The 16,570-nt window shown below is 38.6% G+C and overlaps 1 protein-coding gene across 1 annotated transcript; it reads left to right on the top strand.

The window, feature by feature from the left end:
* Window positions 1-14,135: 14,135 nt before the first annotated feature.
* Window positions 14,136-16,335, top strand: igfals (insulin-like growth factor binding protein, acid labile subunit). Its single transcript, XM_079367201.1, has 2 exons — window positions 14,136-14,225; window positions 14,348-16,335. Exon 2 carries the CDS (start codon window positions 14,353-14,355, stop codon window positions 16,078-16,080), a length of 1,728 nt encoding a protein of 575 aa, XP_079223327.1. The 5' UTR covers window positions 14,136-14,225; window positions 14,348-14,352; the 3' UTR covers window positions 16,081-16,335.
* Window positions 16,336-16,570: the final 235 nt, after the last annotated feature.

Here is a 16,570-nt window from a genome sequence, read left to right as displayed (position 1 = left end):
GTTAATTATAATGATGCCAGAGGAAAAAAACGAAAAAAAAAACATGCAATTACTTTACACATTTGTATTTAAGATTGTCACTTTGATTCCAATTCTCTATGCTACTGAGCACATCTGGTCAAGACGGTGTGGAAACAGTGGTGTTGTAGCAGTTGGATGTTAATGATGTGAAAGAATTCAAGCTTTTTTATAATTATTATTTTTTTGTGTTTATATCACAGCAAATTGGATTAAGGCATTTGAACAGCTGAATGACCCTGGCAGCTTGCTACATTAAAATAGCATACTGTTGGAGTATATTTCATGTCACATTTAGAACCAGATTAGGAGATTTCTGGAACAAAACACTTCAATTCATGCCTTACTGGTCAATATGATATGAATAAACAAGGTTTGGTATGATGGATTATTTGTTATACTAGTTTCCAAACCAAGCAGTATAATAACAAAGATGTGAAAAAAAAAAAAGCTAACGCCTGCCTGCAAGTCATATCCATGCACCTGACTATTACAAGACTGCTCTCACAAGCTGTCTCACAAGTGTGAAATGGGAACTGAGAATAAAGGTGTATTTATGTGTTCTCAAATCCAGATTTCTCGTTAGGCTGTTCTATGTTCTTACAAACAATTTTCCAATATATGAATATTTAATGCACTGAATTGTCCATTTATATTGTTAACCAACTGTTTCAGTGTTTAACCATAATATGAAATCTGTTATCACTTTTAAAAATATGAATTTTATATGCAAACAGTATTTTATGGTGACTACCATTAAATATTAATGTTTCGTGAATGCAACCCCGTCCCCTTAAATGTACTGCTATGTATTGCAGTACACCATATTTACAAATCAAGTTCTGCTTTAGTAGTGCAAATAACATGACATGTGATTAATGTGTTTCCTTTTTTACATCACAAAAAGCCCCTACGATCACATTTATTACAGTTCTCTAATGAGTGTTGTACATCTGTGTTTGATACAAATTTATTTTAGCTAAAGTTGTCCTATTTATACAATCACATTTTTAATCATCATCAACCTAAACCTTAGTGATGACAGTTCACATCCTCAAGCTATTTTGGAGAAGAACTGACAATTACAATGTTTTCTTTTGCAGTGTCTTGAAATTTGAAAAACACCAATTGTTTTATTCATTTTATTTCTTTACCTTCAAACAAGTGGCTGAGTATCAGCGCTCCATTGTCAAGTGTTGTCAAGAAAAAGTTCAAGATTCACAAGACATTTTCAAATACATAAAGGGAAAACCCGAATGACTGCCAACTGTATTCTGTATTCATCCATCTTATATTCATGTATTAATACCACCTGAGTGTCCTGTTGCGTAATTTAATTATTCCCCTACAATGAGCCACTCAAAAACAATGTTACAGTTCTTGTATTTAACATTCAGTGTCAACAAACCAATAACAGCTTTAAGCATTTTGTAAAACGTTTGTTCGACTGACTTACCTCTTTTTCTTCACTACACAAAAATGAAAACACAGATTTGGCATTAAGTGGCTATTTTACCAGCAGCACAAAAGAAGAAAATGTGAACAAAATTTGCTTTATAAAACTCTTGCCATTCCCATACTCTCTCTTTTTGAGTTCTATAGCTGGTTTCATTGGCTGCCCGCTCCAACACCACACAAGATGGTATCGTAATAATATAAAAGCACACTTGAGTGCAGTCATGGCCTCTTCTGTTAAATTAACTGCAGACTTTTGGACTCTCTGTTTTAGTGTGCTCCAGCTGTTGAACATCAAATATGATTATACTGTATGCATTAAAAGTATTTTTAATTACTCTCTCTAAAAGCTCTGTGCTATTTCTTTCTTCCTGACTGACAGAGTAGTTGCTGGGATATGATCATTGATGTACAGTATAATTGAACACACAGGTCGAGAATCTAAGATCAACAAAGTCACATGTGACGGGATGACGTATCATATAAGCCAACGTCATCGCAACATCTTTTGGGGGACTTTTGATAGGAGCCCTGCAAGTTTGCATTGGTCATCCTCCATTGAATATCTACTGTGGACGCTTATCTTCAGAGCCTTAGAGATGTATCTCTGCATTATGTGATCTGCATTGGGAATCTAAAGAAAAATAAAATAAAAGCAGTATACATAGAAACATATGTCAGAAAAATAAGAGTTGTAGAAATTATTGAAAACTCAAGACTCTTTTCAAGTGTATGTAAACGTTTGACCACAGCTGTATAAGTAAGGAATCCTGGCTCAGGAGTGATTTAAGAACATAATCAGAGCAAATATGACCAATGCAAGGACAGAAACGTTTATCTTATTCGAGAGGAGGGATTGACACTGTTGACTGTGATGACACAATGACTAAATGTTTACTCTTAGAGATGTTTGGCATGGAAGGAAATTAAAATGGTATCACAGCTGCATTTTTGCATTTATAATGGAATATGTTATTGTTGTGACCACTTCAAATGATGTTATATTTCATCGTTGCACTGTGGGGTCTGTCAAATCTTCTTCATGATCCCTGCAGTGTGATAACCTTACATGTCTCCTATCGCTTTGTCTTTCTGCCATTTTCTCCTCTGCTTCAGAAATTCGTAAGCTCCTTAAAAACCCTCCTCACTAATCTTAACAGTTTGTCACATTAGGAGCTCTCTTATAGGCTAAGATATTTTGTGAAAAAACTTTTTATCCTACTTAGATCTGCTCTTAATTTTAAGGAGTAACTCTTAGAAAACGTATGGTTCTAAGATTTATTTTTTGTTACAATTTTCTCACTATAGGAAAATTCATTGAGTATGCCCTCTAATCCATAAAGAGCAGAACACTAACTCTCGCATCTATAGATCCTTTTTGTAGCCAATAACCACAGACACTTCACAGGAGATCACTTTAGAATACTCTGCCTTTTAGCCTACTTTAGCACTACTTTGATGAGTCAATACATTATGCACTTGTCCAACTAATTTCTCCTGTTTACAGACGTGATTTTTATCAGAAGTTTTGGTTCTAGAAAGCCTCTGAGAACTTGAAAACGCCAGGAGACATTCTTGTTAATTAGCAAATGATGTTTCCTACCATCAGGGTGGTTCCCTCTGGAAAATAAATCAGCACAATAACCTAATTCAGTCAGACAGAGGGGCAAAGACACGTCTCGGTGTGTGAAAAATCACAAGTAAGGATCTATGGGTAAGGACTCCACCTCCACCAACGAAAAAAGGACAGTAAACTTTGCAGGGTTCCTAAGTGGCTTCTGCTCCCTGATCCCTGCATGGTTTATCTTTGTCTTGGTGCACAGATGCACAAAAATTCAGCTTCATCAATGAATGATTCAGCAAGGATTCTTTCAGCCTCTTGTGGCATTAAGATTCCTTCAGATAGCATGTACATATGTGCTCACTGCGGGGTAGGAAACAGAGCTACTTATTTGATACACACTGTAGCCGTCCACTATTAGAAGAAAGCCCTGTCCTTGCTCCTTCTGCTGAGGAGGCGAAGACGAGCAGCAAAGAAGAAGAGGGTGGGCACCCCTTTGCAAAGAAGAACTTCATAACTCTGAATGTCTTTGATGTCAGATACAATGTGATGGTATAATTATTAATGCAAAGTTAAGTAATTTTTTTCAGTTTGAAGTAACTTCTCTTAAGTTGGATCACTGATAGGTTGACATGGAGGACGAGAGATATGGGAGTGAAATTTAGCTATTAATATCAATAAGTCTTAATTGGCATTAGTCCACGAAAGACCAAAAGTAGTGGAAACATTAGGCATTGGATTATATGTTATTTTCTCCAGAATGGCCAAACAAACGCTTATAGCTACACAGCGGATATACATATGAACCCACACTGTCTTCATTAATTCTGCAAACCTTCATCTGGAAGACTCTCTGTGTGTTCCAACCTAAGCATCAATTTCACCCACAGCAGGCTAATGGGACCGCTGACTCTGCTGGTTTCAAAGTGAGGGTGGATTTATCATCGATGAACACAATTATACCATAAATACGTTACATTTTCCAAGTCATCTCTGCATGCCAGCTCCAAACTAAAGTGCAATTCTAGAAACGTAATGAATATCAGATATAATGTCCATTTACGTTTTCAGTTCTCGCTCCTTACATGTTTTTTTTTTCAGGGTTTTTATACATGAAAGTACAAACAGTGGATCCGTCCAAATTCCGACTATACCAACAACTTTTACCAAGCCCACATTATAAAACTTGAAGTGTTACAAGCTTTTACCAGGGAGGCTTAATTCAACTCGAGTCACTAACTGTAAAAAAAAGAAAATGTAAAGAAAAGAAACCTAACATAACCCTCATATTAAAGGAAGTATGTGCCACTTTTTGAAACCTGTTTGGTGACCCCTCGGCTATTCTAAAGCCTCTGCCCTCGTACAAAGGAGTTATGAATTACAACACAATATACTTGAATACCATGAAGCGCAAGCGGCAGACTAAATTGTCCTTTACTCAAGCTGTGACTACCAGTGGCCTGCATTGTTGTGTTAGCAGGCTAATGTTAGCACACTTACATAAACAGGGACTATGTTCCTCTTCTTTTCTCTTGTCTTCGACTAAAACAGTTTTATACTCAAGTCCTGTACATGTGAACATGTTGTAAACTTGGCTCCAACAACAATACAGCTGGCAGGACTCACACTTCTTACTCATTGTGGACAGTCATGACTCAGAGAGACGTTTACAGAAGATATACTTGAAACAATAATACTGCTGTATGTATGTGTAAAATATTGCACATTCTTCCTTTAAAGTCTGCAACCTCATGGAAAACAGAAGCAGTGTAAGTTCCAATCTACAAACACTGTTAGTGTTTCTTTTCTAACCAAGGAATTCAATCAGAAAAAGTCCATAGGGAGCTAGGCTCATTTAAAAGGAGAGAAGGCATCAATAGTTCTTATTTCCACTGTGCCGCTTTCAAGCAAGATTGTGAGCAAATGTCTACACGTAAATAGATAGCAGCAGGGTCTGAATAGGCAGTCAATGCCCCGAATTAATCCATTTTTCAATGTGCAGTAACATATCACACATCACTGTGCCACTACAAAAGCAAAAAAATCTGAGAGTTTGTGAAAGGAGGCACATATAGATGTGAAATGTGGAGCTCCTCTGAGAGATGTGTCCATCGCATACATGGAAAAGTGTTTTGTTCTGCACAAGGCAGGAAGAGAGGACATGTCATTTTGGAATAGGGGCCGTTTTCTGGGCACTGGTGATACTATGATTACTTTCCTAATCTCAAAATGTTTACAATAGTGATATGATTTGCATTATTCAATTATTCAACCCATCATTGGTCACAGTATTTGTTCACAAGAAGGTATTCAACCCACTTGTACTTCAATATTTACTGCTCAATTTAAGACTATCACAGAGCTGCTTATCTAACAGAGGTCAAGTAAACACCAAGAAATATTAGAAGACAGAGAGTGCAAGTATAGTTTGGAGGAATACAGCCCTGCAAAAGAGGAAGAACGACTTACCAAAGAGCAAATCTTTTTATGTTTGGGGTTGTTTGCATGTCTGTCTCATGTTTTATTTGTTTTAATTTTTTCAAGAAAGTCAGAACCGGCTTCAATGACACAGTACACTTAAGAGTTATTTGTTCACTTAAGCCATTAATACACAACCTATGCCTACCATTTATATCCATTACCGATGAAAGGCTATGGATTTATGAAGGCGTGGGGCAAAGCTTGTCATGCAACATATAAGAGAATCAGACCCATGGAGGGCAGGCTTCACCTCCAAAAGCATATCCCAGCGGCCAATGGGAAGATGTGGGCTAAAACAACTTAACGTAGCCACATGAAAGAAACACCCAGACATGCATGAAATAACAATGGAAATGGAAATGCAACCATCAAGTTTACCCATGCATGTAAACTTGATGTTTAATAAAAAAAACAATTTCTTCATAAAGTAAGAAAGAAAAAATACAAATAATGAGTTTTGGTTATCAAAAACAAGATATTCAATGGCTAACTGGTATATTAAATGATAACATAGATTATTTAAAATTTCTAGCAAAGAAACACTCAGCTACTGCGAAGCAGTAATGTCTCAGAAAAACTCATCATGCCTCCAGAAATGGAGGCCCTAACTCCACTAAAACATTCTAGACCAAGCTCTGCGAGATTAATGCATAACAAAGAGCCATGTATTAGGGCACATTATCTTTTTATGCAAAGATGTTTCGTTCAGAGGGGAACAGAATCTGAGGATTTTAGTTGAAATAAAATCTTATGCAATAAAGGAGAGCGAAATCTCTTCAGAGTTACAATATCGCAGTTGCCAGAAATCAAAACACGTTTGTTTTTTTGTTTTTTTTCTGGAGCAAAATGACTGATGGACTGCTAAACAAACAAATTATGAGTAGTGAATTCTGATGGGTTTGGTATGGAGTCATGTTAGAATTCCTGGTACTGTTTGAGCTTAAGGTGGATTTACTACTTAAGGACAGGCCTATTTTACTGTATAAAAATGACTTGTGGTGAGTTTGTAAGACATCCCTTTTCTCATAAATGAGAAAAGTTTAACATTCTTAAATTCGTAAATGTACTGTAACAATAAAACACAGCAATGTACATGAGCTTAGGCTCCAGTCTAAGAAAAACAACGATACGACTATAAAAATATTTGACTTATCCCGCAGGCACTGTGACTTTTTATTTATTTTGTTATTAACCTACACTTCTATCCATGTTTATTCACACCACTGGCCCAAATTGAGAGCAGCAGCTCGGGGCTACACATTGATAACACACATCCCCATGCAATCTATGATGGACTCCAAACACCTTTTATTACGAAACATTCATTTCACAATAAAAGGGTTCGGAAAATAGGTTTTAATATGCAACATAAACTTTAGACTTTAGACTTTGCTTTATTGTCTCCGGGGGGAAATTCTTTTAAGGGCTGCACACCAACTGCAACAGAAACCTGCATCCCCCCCTGTTTTATGTACGATTTAAATGTTTTCCTAAGCTTAACTAATCCCTTTAAAGGCATGAAGGATGAACAGTAACTGAAGTTTAGATCTGAACTATAAAACCTTTAAAACGTCGTGAGTCATTCCTGAGGTCACTTTAACCCTTTAAAGTCCTCACCAAGAACCAAGCAATGAAAAGAAATGTCTTCATATTTTTCATTTCCTTTGGGCACTAATAACAACAATCAAAAAAACATTTTTGAACAGACCCCACAGTTTTTGAAATATTGACCTCTACCAAACGGTTGAGATGTCACTTGATGGTAAACGTGCATTTTCAAGAATCTGCATAGATTTTTATGCATTTAACTGAAATAAAAGATATTTCTATGCATAGATAACTCTTTCTATGAACATGACTATATGGACAAGAACCGTCAAGGGTATGATGTGACAAGCATACAGTGCAAGGTGGACAGTCTGTTGGCAACCAAAGAAGAGACCATCCTGTGATTTGCTTTCGTTTTGTTTCAGTATAAAACAATCATGAGCAGTGAGACAGTCATAAGACGTACAGTATAAAGATTATCAGAAATCTCTACAAGGGTTGAGAAAATATGATGTTTATCAGTAATGCCTTTGTCACAGCTAATATTTGACACAGCTATTCAAACCATGCTGAAACCCCATCAGAGGGATTCCCTGACCCCCCATGGACTATGAAAACAGAGGTGTAGGAACTGCTGTGTACCGAGGAGATGACTACTGTGAAATATATGAAGTTTTCCAGAAAACATGGAATGTAAAGAAGTCTTGAGGATCACCTGAAGGATACAGACACTGTGTGATTCTCACGCTTTAGTTCAACCAGTATGCTTGTATAATCGTCTTCATCATCTCTGCATCAGACTGATATGAGGATATGAAAATCGACCAGACACAACTCACACTTTCCACCCAAGGGGGAAAGAAGATGATGTGAAATACTGACAAACCCTTTGAAGGTCACTATTTCACCGTTGTTTTGTGAAGTTGATGTGCAGAAGCGAGGTTAAATTCGGCGTCTGGGATTTGCTCTTCTTCGAACCATGCGTTTCAAACTTCAGCATCATGGCCAAAAGAAGGAGAGGTGCTTGACACTTCATTTTACACAATGTAGAAACAGAAGGTTGAATCCGCCTCTACTGAGTCTAGTCGTGTCTATATGCATGTCCTGCTTGGCTTAGATATGAAGATGTAACATACCTGGCCTGCTATAGTGGATCACTTTTCTCCTGGACACAGCTGTACAGGGAACTGAAATGCTCAGCCTTGAAAGTGGAATTCAGACAGACGTGCAGGGCTTATGAAAAGAAGGAGAAGTTCTTTGCACAGTATGGCAAAAGAAAAGGATCACAACATGAGAATGTAGCCTTGCATTTATCAGCCCTTTTCTGAGTCAACCTCCTAAAATGATTTTTTTTATGTCCTGACACAACAGTTTAAAAAAAAGAAATGAAAAGTCCAGGTTAAAAATGATACATAAACAAACCATAAAATGTGCTTTCAAATAAAAGATGGTCTCATTAAATGAACAAACAAAATGAAAAACATGAAAGAGGCTAGAAATGTTTTCTCCTTGGTTTCATCAGCTGCTTTCAATGGGTCCATGCCTCCTCTATGATTCAAAACCTGGCAGCTATGTCAGACACAGTTTGTTGCGTTTGGGAAATGTATGAAGTTCCTCTTACCCGTCTTCTTTCACACCTCAAACGCTGACATTATACTTGTGTGCTCAAGGTTCTTCGTCGAAGTGAGACGCTTTATCCACGCAAGAAATCCGCTGGGGAACCTTCACAGGACAGGCGGATACAGAGACAAAATTAAAGTGTTTAATTAGAAAAAAATGGTTTTGTTTTTTTCTGAAAGCCAAGATATTGACAGTTTCAGTCGTTTACAACACTCGGCAGTAATTAATTAGGATTTCTGGGACTTCTAACTTTATTTAACCAAGTTGTTCTGAAATACGGTTGACATGGTGTTTAGATGAACAGGCAATACTTTGTATGAGCTACAGAGGGGCTAAAGAAGGCACATAACAGGAAAGCATCAACATGATGCAACACGTCAGAAATATAAGACTAAAGCAACAGTTTATGTGCTGAATAACCAGTGAAGATATAATAGAAACAGGAATCGTGTTAAGGATTCCTTAAATGTTCAAATGTTTCATGAAAATGGACTCAGGACACATCTGCCTGTTTACACTTTGATGGCAGATGTCGCTGTGTAAAGTAATTATTCAAACATATACGTAGCCAGCTGCAGACGAAGCAGTGGGAGCAACTTGGGGTTAAGTGTGTTGCCCAAAGACACGTGGCTGCAGCAGCTAGGGATGGAACGCCACTCCCTGATGTTCTGGTTATGAGAGGACCGATTCTACCAACTGAGCCACAGCCCCTTCCATTTCCTCCCTCTGGACTGCAAAAAGATGATTCCCCTGGTTTAAATGTTAAGAAACGGGATTGTCATTATATAAACACTGCATTGTAAAGACCTTTTGATGTATTATGTCAACATGCCCTGCTCCAGGACAAGGTCTCCCAGCTGACTCCACCTGCGGGTGGATCACAGACTTGCAGTCTGACAGGAGACAGCAGGTGAAGCTGGAGAAGTATGTCTTGGACAGGAAGAGCATCAGCACTGGCTCCCCTCAAAGCTGCATTCTTTCTCCTCTGCTCTTCTCCCTGTACAGCTGCATCTCCAGTCACCTGTCAGTCAAGCTCCTCAAACTCACAGACGACACCACCCCTATTGGACTCAGCTCTGGTGGGGATGAGTGCGCCTAAAGGTGGGAGGCTGACCCTCTAGTGACCTTGGTGCAGCGACAACTCCCAGTTAACGCTCTGAATGCAGTGGAGATGGTTGTGGACTTGTGGGAGCTGAACCATCAAGAAAGAAGAGCAGATGAAAGTCAACCTGCCAAAGACCATGATGGTGCATTTCTTCACTGCCATCATCGAGTGCATCCTCTCCTCCTCCATCACAGTCTGGTACGCTGCAGCCACAGCAAAGGAGAAGTGCAGGCTGCAGCGTCATCCGCTCTGCAGAGAAGGTGATCGGCTGCAATCTACCATCACTCCACGACCTGTACACCTCCAGGACCTGGAGGCATGCAGGTAAGATTGTAGCCGACCCTTCTCACCCTGCACATGGACTGTTTGAGACTCTCCCCTCTGGTAAGAGGCTGCGGTCCATCAGGACCAAAAACCTCTTGCCACAAGAACAGTTTCTTCCCTTCAGATGTCAGCCTCATGATCAATGTCCCTGCTCCTCCCCTCCCTGCACATAAAACAGTCTCTCACCAGTCGCACAGACAGAAATGTGAAGGCTAGAACTGTTTCTTTATGTGTTACATAAACGTTCATTCAACTTCAAACTCGTTTTCTTTACATGCACTGAGTAGATGTATAGACACTATAAATTTGTTCTCATTGTCAAATGCACAGCTCCTACATGGGACCTCTTGTACATTGGGTTTTTTTTTATTATTTTTTACATCTTCAAATTATTTTTTATATACTTTTAATTGTGTCTTATATTTTATTATTTACGCTCTTGCTAGTTCTGCTTTATTTCTTTGTTCATTGTTTAGCACCCATACACCAAGACAAATTCCTTACACTGTATAAATGTATTTGCCAAAAAATCTGATTCTGTTAAAATATACAACAAGCAAACCTGTTTCGGGTGTTTTCTGAAAATTAGTAGTGACAGGTCATATTTTAAATGTATGGACCAAACAGGAATTGACAGCAGTCGTCTTCAGTCATCCAAAAGAAAATAATCAAACAGCTTAATGGGGTCATCAGCTTCAATGATTTGTTCTAGTCACAGTGGTAACAATCAATTGAGAATCAGAGTCTGAGTTCCGGCACCTTCCACATGTCGAGATGCTGCAATGGATTATCTCTCCTCCTCGAGAGCAGCGAGTTATCTGTGAGCTTCGAGTGTTATTAATAGACTGCGCAGGGGTGTCGAGGGTCTTTGTCTGTCAAAGGGTTTGAGGTAGCACCAGGGTTTAGAGCACTGCTGAACCACCGACACCTCGCTGTGACTGTGTGCAGGGCCACTGAACAAGCATGTTTTAAGCTGTCATCTCAAATAAGATATGTTTCTCTTCGCTCAGTGAAGGGATAATGGCCCAACAATCTGCCAGTGGATGTCATTGTTGACTGAGCCTGCTGCTATTCACCATGAAATAAAAACTTTATGTTTGAGAAGCGAGAAAATATTGGGGGGAAGCTGGAGAGGTCTCCCTTTAATTATGTGAAGAAGAAACAGAAGAATCAGCGCTGACTGTGAATTGAGTGTAATTACTTTGATAGCAGTCTCAAAACAAAGGGCATTCATGAGTCAAAATCCTACGTTTTAAAGGCTAAATGACTAAGTTGAACCTCTGTGTCTCTGCATTATCTCAATTATTTGAGTCAGTTTTGTATGGAAGTAGATCCATGACAAAAAAAAATAAAAAATACTTTGTGGTTTGGGTATAAATTCAAAAATGATTTCCTTGGGCAGATGGCATGTTAAGATATTATTTTTCCAACTGAGGGTATATACATTATTTATTTATGCTAAGTGTTTAACCCACCTATCAGATTCGTTGTCCTCAATAAACATAAAGATCAGCTTAAGATGGATATGTCATGGACTTGACAAAAGGTTGAACAAAGGCAATAATCAAACATTCTATCAATAAATAATAATAAGAAATAATAAGAGATGTACTACAAGACTTGTAGAGACACATCAAGACAAATATTTAACTGACTGTTTACGTTTTAATGGACCCTTCAAATTTGTAAAAAAAAAAAAAAAGAGTTCCTTGACATTTCTTAGCCGGCGGTATAGCAGAGGAGACACGAAATGATGGGTTTCAACACTGATCAGCATGCATCCGTCCAATTTAGATTGACATCATGCCTGTCAGGGCTGTTCTCCACTGCTGACGAAGCACAAAATCTGTCCAGAATTATATGACAGATTTGTCCTTCCAGAAAGCGAGGTGGAGCCCAGTCAGAAAAACGTACACAGCCACTGCAGCAGGCCCTCCCAAAAACCATGAAGACTCTTCTTCTACACTCAGGGGACACACAGCACCTGACAAACCTGGAGGAATGAGCCGGAGAACGAGCCAATTAGAGGTGTTGGAAAGGGGAGACACTATGGAGAAATAGCTCACTATGGTAACACTCAGTGTTAGGATTGATTGATTTTTTTTGTATAGAATTAAAAACTGTAATTTTGTATTTCCCTGTTTGTCAAACAACACATTCTATTTTATTTTATGATGCAATAATAACTACACGACCATTTAATTGTTGATAGCAATACAAAATAAGAACTCTAGTGGCTCTGGTGTTAACTGAAGGTTGAAGTCGTTGCATGATGTCAATACAGAGCATCCCTCTGTTGGTCATACTCTATTTAGCACTTCGTCAAACTAAGAGAGCACAACAAAGAATCCACACATACAGCTAAAAAACTGCTGGGCCCAAACCTGTTAAAAAAAAAAAAAGACCAGCAGCACTCTCTAGTGGCAGGAAAAATCCAAGACTGCAGAGTGGACACTGATGAACTGGACAGCAATGTAAATGACTGGGAGGAGGAGACCATTGAGTTTTTATTTTTATTTTTATTTATCAACAAAGAAATTATTTCCCTTGGCGATCAGCTCATGATGTTAAAATGTTTGCAGTTGAGATCAGAATTGTTCCACATAACTAGTGAAATGAAGCTTCCTTGGTTTGTGACATATACACACTGTTACAAAGGTGTCAGTGAGGACACAATGGTTATTTCATGTTATGTCTCATGCCGTTAAAAGTCAATATTAAAAAGGAGATGTAAGTTATCAGAAAATATTCTACATTCTGATACAGGGAAACAAAGGATACTAGAGAAATACTGCTTATTACTCATGTAAATCTAACAAAATGTAATTTTGATTTTTCAAAATATAGATTGTAGATTTAAAGCTAAACAGGACTGGAATGGAATCCTACATCTCAAAAAAAGGTCAGTACTTTAAATCCAAATGCCATTATTTAAAATGTAATGCATTTTACAAGCAAGCCCACTGTTTGTAACCTGTGCATTAACTATCCAGTTTACCTGATACCACTTTTAAGGAGATATTATATTTAGAGTAATGGAGATTTTTTTTAAAAGTGTAATGAATCCACTCTTGGCAAGTTGATCGATAAAATTCATGTGCAAGCAAACATTGTTATCTGGATTTGGTTGTCCTTTAGAACATGACCAGTTCATGGTTGGCTAAAAGAACCCAAATACCCAGAAAAGGAGTCAACAGAAAGTTAGTCATTACAATTACAGATGTGATTACGGAATGGTCCTCTGGAACTGATCTCATGTTGCTCTGTCAAATAAGTGAATGAAACAGTAATGGCCATTGTATATGAACGTTTTTATGAATTAATTATGGAGTTTTTAAATGGTGCTTATGGGTAGATTTAATATATATATATATATATATATATATATATATATATATAAAAAAGAGGCTTGGCAAGCAATTTACAATTTATGGGAAGTGTATTTCTGAGTTTGATGTAGAAAGTAATCTTATTGTCATGGGCAACTTTCATAAAATGTTGAGTAAATGATAAAAAGATGCAATCAAATGTCTTAAATTCAGTCAACAATCTAGTGCACAGGGTTCCTCTTATCTCTTAACCACTGTCAATCAGTTAAAATCTACAGCAAGTGCACTCGGTGACAGGACCCTGGCTCAGTAAACACCAAAGGCCACTTGCAAAGAATACCTTAATAAAATGTCAATACAAGATACGCAAAATATGTTCAACATGATTGAGGTACATACTGCACATTCAGTTTTTGTTGACCTATCTATGTAAGGTCAATTTTTAATCAAGGATAAAGTATGTTCTCCATTGACAGCCTGTATGACAATATTGTAAATGAGGATACCGACTTCATTTATTGAAATGAACAGAGCTGGTACTGGTTTAAAACCAAAAGAAAGTCAACTCTGAGTTAAAAAAAAAAAAGTGACTGGAAACAGGCAAGAGAGTTCTGAGGGACAGACATGGGTTAAGTGCAGAGTGCATTTGCTTAAAAAAAAAAAAAAAGCTTTGAGGGGCTTGGCAGGCTTTCCATTCAGCATACAAACAAACTGCACAAGGTTCAGTCATTCAGTTTTTCACAGCCTGTCAGTCTACCTGAAATCAAGACATCTCAGAAAAACGGTAAGTAATCTAAAATTTCTCAATAAAACTGCATGACCATCACTACATGCCCTTTTATTCATGTTCTGTATTTTGAATTTTTAAAAATATGACATTTGTATTTTATGTTATTCTTCACACAGCTGGTATGCACACCATTGTGCTGTTGGTATTGTGGGTGCTGGGAACATCTCTGGTGTTGCCAGACCCCGACACAGCTGGGGTGACAGAAGAACCCATTCCATGTTCTAAAGGCTGCACCTGTTTTCATGACGACTACAGTTTGGAGCTCAACATGTACTGCAGTGCTCGGAACTTTACGCAAGTTCCATCCGACCTGCCCACATCCAGTCACTCAATCTGGCTGGATGGCAACTTGTTCACCACCCTTGCAGCATCATCTTTTAAGGATCTTACTAACCTGGACTTTTTGAATCTTCAGAGCGGTCAGCTGGTGACAATTGACCCTCAGGCTTTCAAAGGGCTCAGGTCACTTGCGCATATTCACCTTGAGCGAAATCGGCTGCGGACGTTACCTGGTACAATCTTCCTAAATACACCTAACCTTGCATCAATTAGTCTGCACAACAACCAGCTCGCTCGTATTGAGGAGAGACTGTTTGCAGGACTCTCACATATGTGGCTTCTCAACCTTGGCTGGAACTCAATCGCTGTTCTACCTGAGACAGTTTTCCAAGACTTGCATGGTCTTCGGGAGCTTGTTCTTTCAGGGAACAGACTCGCTTACTTACAACCTCAGCTTTTCCAGAATCTTGTTGAGCTTAAAGAATTGGATCTGACTGGGAATCAACTCAGAGTCATCAAAGCCAATGTGTTCCTTAAACTGATTAAATTGCAGAAGCTCTACCTTGCCCAGAACCAGATTGTGACGGTGGTACCCAGAGCCTTCGTAGGCATGAAGTCACTAAGATGGCTGGATCTAATGAACAACCGACTGACGTCTCTCCATGAAGACACCTTCATGGGTCTGCACAGTCTTCATGTCCTGCGTCTTTCCAACAACTCCATCACTGGAATTAGACCCAGGACTTTCCGTGATCTGCAGTACCTAGAAGAGCTGAGGCTCAGCTACAACAGAATCCGAGCCCTAGGGGAAAGGATCTTTGAAGGGCTTGGTCATCTGGAGGTCTTAGAGCTGGAGCACAACCAAGTGCAAGAGGCCCAAGTGGGTAGTTTCACAGGCCTCTCTCACATTGCTGTCATAAACCTGTCAGGAAGCTGCTTCCACAGTCTGCCAGATCAAGTTTTCAAAGGTCTGTCAAAGCTCCACAGTCTACATCTTGACAGAGGTTGCCTAACAAGGATCACAACCGAAGCTTTCACTGGACTGTCTGGTCTACGGAGACTTTTTTTGCAGCACAATAACATCTCAGTGGTGGAACGACAAAGCTTTGTGGACCTAGTGGGCCTACTGGGATTGGACTTGAGTTTCAATAAGTTAGAGGTTCTAACACCCCATACTTTCTCTGGTCTCAAGAATTTGGAGTACTTGCTGTTGTCCAACAACGAATGTCGACAGTTTATGCAGAACGGCACAACACAGCTCCTCCCAAGGATGCGTTATCTGGACCTGAGGGCTAATGTTTTGACAAGCATGGTACCCGATTTCTCCGAGGGCATGGAAAAGCTTTTGCTGTCAGGAAACCGATGGAGATGTGACTGCAGTGCGCTCCCACTCAGAAACTACAGCTTAAGGAATCCCTTGGTGATACCTCGGCAAGTGGAGACCCACGCTGAGGGTGAAGAACCTGACACAACTATCACCATATACAACAACATAACATGCACCAGCCCACCCCATCTAGCTGGACAGGACCTGCGGGATATTGATAGTGAAAACTTCCAAAACTGCTAGACAAACATGCTCAGATGTGTAAGGAATCAGTTGGTATCAAAGAGAACATCTTGTTTATTTGTAATAGATTTAACAACTTAAACGTAATGTTCAATTTACTTTTAGCTGTAAATGCAATAAACTTGTTAAGTTTCTTTTCTTGATGTTTACTTTATAAACAAAATAGTTTTTATGTTGTGGATTTCATGTGAAATGTTTACACCGTTATTTGAACGATGCTATGATAATTTTATGATAAAAGAAACAACAAACCAAGCAGTTTTCTGCTTTTTTACTTCAGCTCAATGGAGCCATAATGTCTATTAGTAAAATGCAACACACTGTATAATAAAATAATAATAACCTCTGAGTAAAAAAGGGGATTTAATTATATATCTAATACTGAAATTGATTTTGGGGATTAAGAAATGACTAGCTTGCGTTTATAGAAAATCAGGATGGGGTTATTAGGAACTTGATAAGAAGACATCTTTCACAAAGACAGTGTGGA

Source organism: Symphodus melops (assembly GCF_947650265.1).
Source record: "Symphodus melops genome assembly, chromosome: 17".
NCBI lineage: Eukaryota > Metazoa > Chordata > Actinopteri > Labriformes > Labridae > Symphodus > Symphodus melops.
Note: the sequence above shows the minus strand (reverse complement) of the source record. Positions and strands in the feature narration are given on the sequence as shown.

What these genes read in the sequence shown, in the direction of transcription:
- igfals (XM_079367201.1), top strand. Translation starts at nt 14,353, where the DNA reads ATGCACACCATTGTGCTGTTGGTATTGTGGGTGCTGGGAACATCTCTG.